The 13,031-nt window shown below is 38.9% G+C and overlaps 1 protein-coding gene across 23 annotated transcripts in view; it reads left to right on the top strand.

The window, feature by feature from the left end:
• BNC2 (basonuclin zinc finger protein 2) overlaps positions 1-13,031 on the top strand; it is a 455,794-nt gene that overhangs the window by 426,008 nt on the left and 16,755 nt on the right. For 10 of the 23 annotated variants that reach the window (XM_035306273.3, XM_054256362.2, XM_078369614.1 and 7 more), the window contains 2 exons: positions 1,644-3,613; positions 4,069-4,134. In XM_035306273.3, the coding sequence (XP_035162164.1) occupies positions 1,644-3,613; positions 4,069-4,134 (2,036 nt within the window). The remainder of the gene's footprint in view (positions 1-1,643; positions 3,614-4,068; positions 4,135-13,031) is intronic. The other 13 variants (XM_078369605.1, XM_078369621.1, XM_078369600.1 and 10 more) reach the window with 2 other exon arrangements.

Below are 13,031 nucleotides of genomic sequence, written 5' to 3'. Positions count from 1 at the left end.
CAGGAGGCCCCACAAGCATGGTGGAAGGTAAAGGTGGAGCAGAGTCACATCTTACACGGCAGCAAGCAAGAGCATGTGCAGGGGAACTCCCCTTTATAAAACCATCAGATCTCATGATATTTAATCACTATCATAAGAACAGCACAGGAAAGACCCACCCCCATGATTCAGTTACTTCCCACCAGTTCCCTTCCATGACATGTGGGGATTATGGGAGCTACAATTCAAGAAGAGATTTGGGTGGGCACACAGCCAAACCATATCATTAAAATTATGTCACAAAAGTTATGTGTGCCCTTCTTAGTGGGTCCTAACAAGTAAGACATGATGGCCTGATTTCCACTGGCAGTGGTAACTTCGATCACCCTTTTAAGTTAGGGTCTGTTAGGTTTTCCATGATAATGTTATGATTTTCCCTTTGTAATTAATAAGTATCTTGTCATTTTATTTTTAAGAAGTTTTATGCTTTTTCAAATTCATGGTCAGTATTTGGGCAAATGTCATTCACAGAGGCATGCAAAATGTGCTGTCCTGATGGGAAGAAATGGTGCCCTAGAAAGTGATGGAGTCATTATTTAAGTGTTTGAATAGATTTCTCTCAATCCATGCTGAAATGGATTGCCTGACATTACATTGCAGGATTTTAAAGTCCTACCTCCAGGCAAATCTCATAGTTACTAGCAAAAATGAAAGTGTGAAATGCTTTTTAATGTATATTTAACAACACATAGTCTGGTGATTACTGATGTGTATTCTCTGTGGACTCCCTTTGCTATCAGAGGAGGATGCTGAGAGACAACTTTTTACACATTTATTCTATCTAAATCCATCACATGTTTACTTTTTAAATATCTATGACTGTCATTTATAACAAGATCATAAAAAGTCAAATACATTAAGTCTAACTCAAACTTTGAATCATAGGATTACAACCAATTTTCAGGAAAAGTACAATTACCTTTTATGAGTGATGTTTTTCTTACTTTTCCTTATGAAATTGCCTGCTATTAAATGATACTAAAATATAGGCATTCCAAAAAAAATAAAGATAAGATACAGTTTAGTAACTAGATATGAGGGGTAATGCTACTTTATTCATCTTTTTGATTCAGAAATTCACATAACTCCTACTTAAAGGAATTCTCATCATTGAATCCAGTGTCATGTCTGCTTATGTTGAAGCAGTAAATTTCACAAAATGTACTTAATTCCTTCCTGTAGTATCACTATTTAATAAGGACCAAGGTATCATTTTTTTTTTCATTTATATTGGATTTCACAGCAAGGGTTCACGTCTTATACTAATATATGCTAAAATAGTTGTATAGTATATAGAACATTGTTGTTAAAAAAGCAGTACTGAAGGCATTTTAGATCACAGATCCCCAGTGGTCTCCATTTTGTTTTCTTTGACATTATTAAACTCAGTCTGTTTCTCTAACTGTGACTCTAATTACTACATTTGCATGGCAGAAAAGTTTGCTTTGTGGGTTGACTTTTATTAACAATGCTTGCATGTTGTTTTCTGCTCTTGCTCTCAGTGTTTTATGAGCACACAGAGCACCTTCAGTTGCATTGAATAATTATGCACAATCAATAAGTTTTTGTGTTTGTCTTTGTTATTTCTTTGATGTGGCCTCTAGGATGCTGCTGGCAAGGTCCTGGACCGCTGGGCCATCATGTCTCGAGAAGAGGAAATCATCACCCTTCAGCAGTTTCTGCGGTTTGGAGAAACCAAATCCATTGTGGAGCTGATGGCAATTCAGGAGAAAGAAGGGCAGGCCGTGGCTGTACCATCTTCAAAGACAGACTCAGATATAAGGACTTTCATTGAGAGCAATAATCGTACCAGGAGTCCCAGCCTCCTTGCTCACTTAGAGAACAGCAATCCTTCCAGCATTCATCACTTCGAAAACATCCCAAACAGCCTTGCATTTCTGCTTCCATTCCAGTACATAAACCCTGTCTCAGCACCACTTCTAGGGTTGCCTCCAAACGGGCTACTGTTAGAGCAACCAGGGTTGAGGCTGCGGGAACCCAGCCTTTCAACCCAGAACGAATATAATGAGAGCAGCGAATCTGAAGTTTCTCCCACACCTTATAAGAATGATCAAACGCCCAATAGAAATGCCCTGACCAGCATCACTAATGTGGAACCCAAAACCGAGCCAGCCTGTGTCTCTCCCATTCAGAATTCTGCCCCAGTCAGTGATCTAACCAAAACTGAACACCCAAAAAGCTCATTCCGGATTCATCGGATGAGAAGGATGGGGTCAGCCTCTAGGAAAGGAAGAGTGTTCTGTAATGCATGTGGGAAAACATTCTATGACAAAGGTACTCTCAAAATTCATTATAATGCTGTTCACCTGAAGATCAAACATCGATGCACCATAGAAGGTTGCAATATGGTCTTTAGCTCCCTCCGAAGTCGTAATCGCCACAGTGCAAACCCCAACCCCCGCCTTCACATGCCTATGCTAAGGAATAACCGAGACAAAGATTTAATTCGGGGCACCTCAGGAGCTGCCACCCCAGTCATAGCAAGTACAAAATCAAATCTGGCACTCACAAGTCCTGGCCGGCCCCCAATGGGTTTTACCACTCCCCCTCTAGACCCTGTCTTGCAAAATCCTCTCCCTAGCCAGCTGGTATTTTCTGGGCTAAAGACTGTACAACCAGTTCCTCCATTTTATAGAAGTTTACTCACTCCAGGAGAAATGGTGAGTCCTCCAACCTCCCTCCCAACCAGTCCCATCATTCCAACCAGTGGTACCATAGAGCAGCACCCCCCACCACCCTCTGAGCCAGTAATGCCAGCAGTGATGATGGCCACCCATGAGCCCAGTGCTGACCTGGCACCCAAGAAAAAGCCCAGGAAATCAAGCATGCCTGTGAAGATTGAGAAGGAAATTATTGATACTGCCGATGAGTTTGATGATGAAGATGATGACCCCAATGATGGTGGAGCTGTGGTCAATGACATGAGCCATGACAATCATTGTCACTCCCAAGAGGAGATGAGCCCAGGCATGTCTGTGAAGGACTTTTCCAAGCATAACAGGACCCGGTGCATTTCAAGGACTGAAATAAGAAGGGCCGACAGCATGACTTCTGAAGACCAAGAGCCTGAGCGGGACTATGAGAATGAGTCTGAGTCTTCAGAGCCCAAAATGGGTGAGGAATCCATGGAAGGGGATGAGCACATTCACAGCGAAGTGAGTGAAAAAGTCCTGATGAACAGCGAGAGGCCCGACGAGAACCACAGTGAGCCCTCTCACCAGGACGTCATCAAGGTGAAGGAAGAATTCACAGATCCCACTTATGACATGTTTTACATGAGCCAGTATGGACTGTACAACGGTGGGGGGGCCAGTATGGCCGCCCTGCACGAGAGCTTTACATCGTCTCTGAGTTACGGCAGTCCTCAAAAGTTCTCCCCAGAAGGTGACCTGTGTTCTAGCCCAGACCCCAAAATATGTTATGTGTGCAAGAAGAGTTTCAAAAGCTCCTACAGTGTGAAACTTCACTACAGGAATGTTCACTTAAAAGAGATGCATGTCTGCACAGTGGCTGGTTGCAATGCTGCGTTCCCCTCTCGCCGAAGCAGAGACAGGTCAGTAAATCTCCTTTGGCTGCTCCTGCTGGGGGTGGAGGGTGCCAGTTTTCAGTCATGTTGGACTTCACACTAAAAGAAATCCAACTTAGATGTTTTTGATGCACTGTAAAGATTGTCCACAGTGACCACGTGATAACTAGGCTGCCATGCTCATGAAGGATTGTTGCGGTTGGTGCTTGTGTTGATGAAGCATGCAGAATCATGTGCCATCTTTCCCATAATGCACGCCATTTTTTTCTGTGCTCTGTGTATATGTGTATGTTTGTGTTTTCATGCATCTAGGTGTGAATAAGTTAACTGTGTACACGGTTCCCTGCTTCCCCATGAACCTTCACTTAGAAGCCGCAGCTTCTGTTATATATAGATTTATATATTTATATTTCTGCTTTGCCATGTGGCTTTTTAATTAAATCAGTATATTATCTTCATACACACATATTTATCCAATATAGAAACAGAAATTTACGGATGGAAAGAACCATAGGTCCAGGACATCGAGACAGCCTGCATCTCCGTAGGTATAACCAGTAATGTTATCATTCCTTACATGAGTATTTAGTTTGTCCTTGAATTCTTTAAGAGTCATGAAAATATCAGAAGGAAATGGGACAGATGTAATTGTTGATGTGGGAAAATGGTATGGTGGTGTGGGTTTCTTCATTTTAACTTCGTAATGTCTTTGAGCACATCTCTATAAACTATAGTCTACCATGGGGATTATGCACAGAAGGGGAGGCATGCATATACTTTGAGGATCAGCTCGAATATATTATGTCCAGCCTTCAGATGACATCACATTCTTGCTATGTAGTTGCAGCTCTAAAACAGTTGGGCTTAAACAGAAGCAGCTGGTCCTCAACCTATAAGGTTCTCTATTAATCTCCAAGAAAATGTAATATAAATGGAATGTGTCAAGGTGATCAGCAGCAGGATAGCGCAGTTATCCTGCATTTGTTGAGATAAGCTTGTGAGCAGATCATTTACGTAATATACCACCAGCCCAACTCAGGTCACACACCAGTTAGTTCTTCCCATTATATCAGATGCAGTTTTTGGTTCTACATTGTCTTAAAAGTATTTTAGAGAAAATTTTATTACATGGTAGAAATTAATGGAAGAAACACATTAAAATTAACTAAAGAATTTCCACAGAACCACCACTAATAAGCAGTCATTCTAGTGCTTATCAATTGGATAGAGTTCTTTGGCAAAGTAACATTAAAAGTACCACTGAAAAGTAGTGTCCTGTCTCTGGGATATTCTGTTTTGTCTTCATATTTGGAGATCAATCCTTTTTTAAATAAAAGTTTGAGGAATATTTTTTCCTTTCTACTGAAATAAAAGGGCCCCAATCTTTGAAAAGGAAAATCTTTAAGAAAAATAAGTAGCTCTCCTATACAACCCAAAACATGCACTGAGGAGAAACAACTTTTTAAGGATTTTCCATCCTCATTTACTTTGTTCTGTAAAAATGGTTCAGACACAACGTTATTTCAGTTCCAAGTTGTCATTGACAGTCCCAGAATATATCAGATAAGATAGCTATGTTTTGAATAATAAAATACTTTACCCAACTTCCCTCAAGTTTGTGAGTAATACTCATTCTTTTAAATTTGAAATAGTACACTACTGATAATGAGGTTAATGCATTGCATTTTTTTAAACAAAAATAAAAGACTCATGAAAACCTGCATAAAATATTTATGGAAATGGAGTGTTTGAAGGCAAGCCAAAATTTGAGCTTAATTGCATGAATTCCTATCACAGTTTTAGTTGGGTTTGCTGAAAATATTGCAAGTCATACCACTGGAATAAATAGCTGGGAGACCAAAAGGCTACACACCCGAAGTCTGAAGCCTTCATTTATGTACAGTTACTAGAAAAACACAAGTGCTTGTATGTTTGTATCTTAACACATAGGGAGGCACTGTTGAGGTACTGCTTATTGATTTGAATGAGGCAAAACATTTATTGATAGCAGGAAAATATTTCAGACTTCATTTGTATTGTAAGTGTCAGGAGCTTAGTGCGTGACTAATCATGTTGAAGTTTAGACCCATATCTAGGATGACAAGATATTCTAGGTGTGAAGAAGAGTACAGATGTGCTCTCAGGGGTGTTCAGTCACGCAGAAGGTAGCAAACTTCAGAAGACAGTTGATAGATTTCATTTGGGTGAAATCACAATATGCCCAATCTTTTTCATTTTGGAGTTCTGTCACATAAGATAAATGAAAAAGCAAACTGCAAAAATTGTAGATGAAAAACTTTTTTTATTCTCACTTGAAATTTTGCTTTTTAACAATATACAACTCTTTCAATACTAGGTTACAAACACACAAGTTCTGATACTTCAATTTTGACATTATATTTTCTTAAGAAAAGTGTTCATCTATGACTTGAATTAATGTAATGTTATGAGTTTAGCTACACCAAATAACCAGTAATGCCATTGGGGTACCTCCCTCTTCCTGCATCTCAGCAGAGTAAACTGTGAAACATAACTGTATTCCTGTTTTAGCCTTTTATTGTCATTTCGTCGATGAATGTCAGCCTGTGATTTAATCTCATTAGTCACAAAGCCTCTTGGATCTCTGATCTATCTCTTAGGCTTACCTTCTCCTGTCTCTTCATTTTTACTTTATTAATCATGAGAACCCCAGGAAGTTTGTGTCCCTATTTTTTCCTTTTCAATTTGCTGTGAAGCTAAGACATGTTTTCTTACCTTTTTCTTGAGCCAACAGACCTTCTCAAACAGAAACCCTCCTTTGTCTTTAATCCTGCTGTCCTCAGGCCCATTTCTTTCCTCTCCCCCGAGTCTCAATTTCGTCCATCCTTGACTCCACAATGTCTTCCTTGTGCAAATAAAGCATTAGAGGGGATTTTGAGTGGGGCTGAAGTGTGCGAGGCTATAGGGTTTCTAGGATGCCTGTCATAAAGCTAACAGAATTGCCCTCTTCCTTCTGTTTATAAAAGCAGCTTTCTTCATAATTAGAACACCTTGGAGGAATTTTACACAGGTCTGCCTAGGCTTCTTCCAAGGTGGTTATACATGAGTTAGTAGCATTTTTGGTCTCAGATAGGCATGTGAATAAGATGGGAAGTAGAAAGATGTTAAATACTGTGTTTTAGGTTTGGCAGTTAAACAGCATATTTCCAGGTCTTTGTTTGTGGTCCTTTTAGATTTTATAAGATCAAGTTGAAGATTTCTGAAAAGCAGAAATGCGCTTTGTGTAAAGTGACACAGAGGAAAGGGAGAGACACATGCAAGATTTATTAGGGCTGAGATTCTAAGCAATAGTGTCAAAGCTATTCTTTTCTATGTAGTTGTAAATGAGTCTGTTTTTAGTAAATTCAGAAGCCAGTAGGACCATTCCACACTGACAAAGAGCAAGCCGATTCACACAGTCATCTTTAACTCCATAGCTGTTAGAATAATCTTTATTCTGAGTGATAGAAGTGAATTGTAAAGAATTTTCTCTGTAAAGAACTCTGATGCTTTCAAGCAGGGGTCTCCAACCTCAGGGCTGCAGACTAGAACTGGTCCATGGCCTGTTAGGAACCAGGCTGCACAACAGGAGGTGAGTGGCTAGTGGGCTGGCAAGCATTACCGCCTGAGCTCCACCTCCTGTCAGATCAGTGGTGGCATCAGATTCTCATAGGAGTGCTAACCCTATTGTGAAATGTGCATGTGAGGGATCTAGGTTGCACACTCTTTACAAGAATCTAATGATAAAATTAATGCGCTTGAATCACTGAATCATCCTAAAACTATACCCCCACTCACATCTGTAGAAAAATTTTCTTCCATGAAACTGGTCCTTGGTGTAAAAAGGTTGGGGACTGCTGCTCTAAGATGACTGCTAAAGTCTTCAAGTGTATCCTGATAACATGGTGTAGTGTTAGATTTTGAAAGTCTCTAAAGACCCTTTCCTCCTTCTTGTTTATCCCTTGATTTGTTTGCTGCTGAGATGCTGTTCTATTAGAACAGGAGGCTGCCCCTCCATTATGAAGTATACATATGAAATCTTTCCTGAGAAGAGGAAATTCTAACTGGCCTGGAACCTGCTTTCTTCATACGGGAAATTCTTTTGAAGAGAGCATGATAGTCAGAATTAGCTGGGCATAGTTTTACCTTTCATCATTTCTCTTACTCAGACTTGATTTTTGATCCCTGGGAGGGCTGAGTGGCATAGGTCACCCATTTTTAAGGGAAGCCCATTTATAAGTTACATTTGTTTTCTATTTAGGAAGAAAAATAACACCCTCTGTTCTCTTTCCTAATATTCCTTATCATTTGCTTGTATGTTAAAATCTATTTATATTTGTCTTAATGATTGGCAGTTCTCAAACTCCATCTTAAATGAAGACTTCGAACTCAGAAACTGGATGATTTGTATAAAAAGAAGTCATTGTCTCTTTTTCATCCTACATGAGTTTTACCATCTTTGTTCCTTTCTTCTCAAGAATAGTGGCCACTAGTTGTCAAAGTTTGTCTTAAATTTTATCGGAACGGTAAGCATACATGTTTGATCTTCAAGTTGTAGGAAAGGTGATATAGCCATATGAATAAATTTAAAGACAAAATTATATTTGCTGAGGGTGATTTTTAAATAAATATGAGGCAACCATTGGTGTCAAGTGTAAACTTTCCATTTGATTGCTAGTTAAATCAGTCCACATCTAAACATGGAAACTTCTCTATTGCTATGGAGGAAGACATCTGTATTTGGTTTATTAAAACCTGCTGATGTCTCCAGAACTAAATTTGTTCCTATATAGGCCTCTGGGTAGCTGTAGCTAAAAAGCAGAAATGTATAGTTTTAGCTTGTCTGATTACCTGACTTCCAGCCCTGTACAGGTGTGCAGGAATAAATTAACATGAGCTACCTCTGATGAGCCACTGCATACATTAACAGCAGACGTGAAGATGTGAAAACATGTTACCTGCCTCCTGTTACCACCTTCTCAGCATAGCAGCATCATTTTTTTCCATCATTCCCTCTGTTTGGAAACTTATGCAGAACTTTTTCTAGAGAGGGCTTTTCAGTAAATACACACGATTTCACCAGGCAATACCTCTTAAGAAATGAGCCACTTAGCACCAATTCAAGACAACTATTAGTATATTTGCCCTAATATAATTAGCTGTCAAATACGATGTGGTAATCCCCTCCAAGTAAAAGAGGAGAACATTTTAAAGCATTAGCTGTTTCGTTTCATTGCCAATCAAACTACAAGTCTCCATGTCTGAAATTCTTTTATAATGTAAAGTTGTGCAGGCCCTCTGACTTCTAAATGTTAAGGAAGAGGTTTTTTTTTTTTCCTGCTACTCTATTTGGTTTCACAATAAAGCCAGATCAATAGACCTTTTGTACTTATCTCCATTACTTTCCGTCAGAAGCAAACACACAAAATAAATCCCCCTCCTGAGTAATTGCTAGTTGTGCCCTCCTCAAGCAAAACTTTGGTAGTAAGATAAACTTCAGTGTCATTGCTGTCCCTGGGGTTCTTTTTAGATACTGGGAGAAGAGCAATGAGCAAAACGGTCTCCTTGTATCATGGGGAGAGACTCTGTCAAGCCTAAAGTGAGCCTCGGATCTTCCTAATGACCTCCTGCTGGCCCAGCTGGATGCAAGACAAGCTCATTTAAGCCTCTGCTGACCTTTCACTCCTCCACTACAAGAACCACACCAGTCATTTCCACCGTCTCCAGAACTGTGTACCAAATAGACCACAACACTTCATGGCTGATGAATGATTTCCTTTTCATGATGCAAAGAGATTTTTTATAAATTTCTATCGGTGGGAGTTCACATTAAATATTTTGTGGCATCATAATTTCTATTGCACAAACATAATGCTTCTACATAGCTCTTACTTTTACCTTCCTTATAAAAGAACAGTCTACTCTTCTTGCCAGCATTATCTTGAAAATTCAGGCAAAAGTATCTGAGCAGAATGCACATACTGAATGCACAGGTGGTATTTTTCATGATGGGACCACTTTGAAAGGGTCTTCCTGATTTTCACCTCCCTCTTAATCTATCTGACCTTCTTACAGACTTTATTGGTATGAATCTTTCTTATATTTAACCATTCGAGATACTCATTTTTGTAGCCAGTCTTTTCTTTTTTAAAAACATAGGCTGTTTTCCATCCAGAAGAGGGTGGTAAGACTGTACATGTACATTAACATTCACTTGTATAACTCGGGTAAGTTCAGTTCTGTCTTAGTTAAAAGGATACTACCAACTTTTTGGCTGTAAGTGCTCATTCATGGTTATGCTAAGGGAAAAGGACACCTTCTTTGCCTAAATTTCAGAGTGAAGGTTTAGCTATGAAGCATTTTTTTTTCTTTTTTTAAAGCCTTCTCAGAAATAATGTGTTTGCCATAAGACTCCCACAAGCTTCAAATAAATGAATGTGGCTAATTGGAAAGAAGTTTGTCCTTGCCAAAACATTGCAATGTCATAAAAGAGGGATTTGTTAGCTTTGATTCTTGAGTGCCAAGATGTGTGTGTGAGGGAGAGGCAGGAAAGCTAAGACAGGGAGAAATAACACTTTTAAGGAAAAGACAATTTTTCTTCAGTTATTTCACATAAAACTACTTTTTAAAAATACCTAGATTTTATGTCCTAATGCAGGCTGCTTGAATTAAAACAGGAGTTGTAAATTTCTGGTAAAAAGCTGTTATGCCTAAAGTGTTAGTGATCTAAACTCTAGTACTTTATAGAGTTTATTACTTCTTTTATTAACTAGGGGGAGAAATGTTACCCACTTCCAGTTTAATTCTTTTTGTTGCTTGCTCTAATTTTGACTTTACCTTAGGAAAGAAAAAAAAAGATAAGTGTTTTTAACAATATATCTAAGCGGTGCCTCAATTTTGCCCTTGCATATATCAATCTGAATTATTACCAGCCATTCAAAAATTGTGCTAATGTTCTAATCTAAATTCATCCACATAATGTATATGTGTGTTTATACATAAATATCCACATAAATAAGAATATCAAGACAGATCATTCTTAATTGCCAGAATAGACATCTACATCTTGGAAAGTGATGTATGAAGTTACTTTATCACATTGACGGGCAATAAGAAGATTTTGTAAGTAAAACAAGACCGATTTGGGCACCGAGAACAACAGACCTGCAGCTGGAAGGCTTGTAGGTCTGATGGCCAGCGGAGGGGAGCTGCTCTAACTCTGCTGCCTTTTTAGTCTGCTCTGTCACTGAGGGGGCACTGGTGGGTCAGTTCGCTCACTCGTAATTGTGTTTTACAGACTTCTAAAGCAATTGGCTCAGTCAGTCCCAATTCAATAAAAGTGGAGAGCAAGAGAGAGAGCACTTTTGTTCTATTTTTTACTTGAAATTATTTCATTCAGCAGTCTGTCTTTTTTATTACCAGGACTTGACATTAGCACTCCAAGCTATATTAGCATCCATTTCAGCAGTTCAGTAATGGTATTAAAAAAACACTTAACTTCAACGGTGAATGGTTGTATGACAGTACCATAAAAAATCCGCATTAAAAAAAAACTTATGTATTTGTCCCAGCAAATTATTTTTCACTCGTTTAACCACTTCAAAACTATATTCTCATGACGGGCATTCATGAGGACTTTCTTAGTCTCAGCAACAACTAACAGTGCTGCTCGGTTGATGAGGGAATTGAGGAAAGGGAAATCGAGTGAAGAGAGAGGGTAGGTAAAGATGCTGTTTACCCTGTAGTTAGATTACCTTCCATTCATCAGCAGAGATGGAATTGGCAACCTCAGAGCACCCAAGGTGAAATTCTTGGATCCTCATGCATGACTGGGATTTGATTTTGAACCCAACACTCTCCAAACTTGGGAGCAAAGCCTAACTACTTTGGCACTGCAGTGTGCTCATAAATGACTACATTAGTTTCTAAATTTTGATTAAACATTCAGTAATTAATCAATGGTAGACACGAAGCAGTTGGCAAGGTCCAGAGCTGCAAAATGTTTAAGACATAAAACATTACGAAGTAATTAGAATATGCTCCTTCAAGAGAACGATTGCCTTCAATAAAGAGGTAAATGATAGCATCCTGTTTATTGTGGACGTAGGCAGCCAAAGCAATATGATAAACTGCTGGAGATACACATATCAGTAATCATCCACATTATTAGTGCCATTAATCATAATTCCAAAAATACGACAGCAGCAGCCAACTTTTTGACCAATTTTGCTTTTGCCTGTTGGCCATTATAACTTCACTAATAGACTGCAGAGCTCCTATGCGTGGCAGTTTGCGTTGAGAATGGAAGGTTAATTATATTTGAGCTGCTGATTTCTTCTCTCCTTGGAAAAGGCTTAGCACTCTTACAATCCCAGGAGCTCACTGTTGTTAAATCAGTAAAAGTACTTTATTGAAATTTTCTTTGTTGGTCAGGAATGAGATCTTTCAAATGAGATATAAGCACCAGGCTGGAACAGTTGCTAATGTTTCTTGCTTCACAGTGATCCTTGGGCAGCAAGATGAACTCAGTGGTTTCTGTAGATCACTTTGCTCTCATTTCTCAGGTAAAAAATGCAGTGCTATATGGTGATACACAGGAAATCCCACAAGATTCGTGGTAGTCTCAACATGTATATGTATATATGTAGGACCAGGATGTTGGGAGTGGTTAATAACATCAGAGGTAATAAGTACTTCTTTAATACAAAATCCTGCATTTCAGACTGTGCCTGTGCAAATAAAAAGTAAAAAGAACTTCACAAAAATCTTCTGTTTCTAAATATTAAAACATTTAGTAGCATACATGCATTGCTGGTTGGTTAAATGAAGTTTTCATGTTTTGGCTGGTAGTTTTGACATTATTTACTCAAAGTTGTAAATTAGATTATGCTCACTCTTTTTGTTCAGCTGTCTTTATTAGCTTCATTTTCAACACAGAATTCTAGATAAAGCCATAGCTAAATAATAATATTGATTGTCCTACAAAATACTGTCACCGTCCTTGTGAACTGATGCATCCTGAATGTTATCTTTTAAGAAGATCATAAATTACTCGTTTTAGACCGGGTGTGGTGGCTCACACCTATAATCGCAGCACTTTGGGAGGCTAAAGCAGGCAGATTTCTTGAGGCCAGGAGTTCAAGACCAGCCTGGCCAGCAAAGCAAAACCCCATCTATACTGACAAAAAAAAAAAAAAAAAAAATGCTGAGCATGGTGGTGTATGCCTGTAACCCCAGCTACTCAGGAAGCTGGGGTGTGAGAATCGCTTGAACCTGAGTCAGAGGTGGCAGTGAGCCAAGGTCGCACCACTGCACTCCAGCCTGGGCAACAGAGCAAGACTGTCTCAACAACAACAACAAATAACAAATTAACCATTTTAATGATATAAAACATTTTTGAATGTTTATTTTTGAAGCGTTTTCTTTG

The sequence above is a fragment of the Callithrix jacchus genome, chromosome 1 (genome assembly GCF_049354715.1).
Source record: "Callithrix jacchus isolate 240 chromosome 1, calJac240_pri, whole genome shotgun sequence".
Lineage (NCBI taxonomy): Eukaryota > Metazoa > Chordata > Mammalia > Primates > Cebidae > Callithrix > Callithrix jacchus.
The sequence above is the reverse complement of the archived record's forward strand: the minus strand, read 5'-3'. Positions and strand labels throughout refer to the sequence as shown.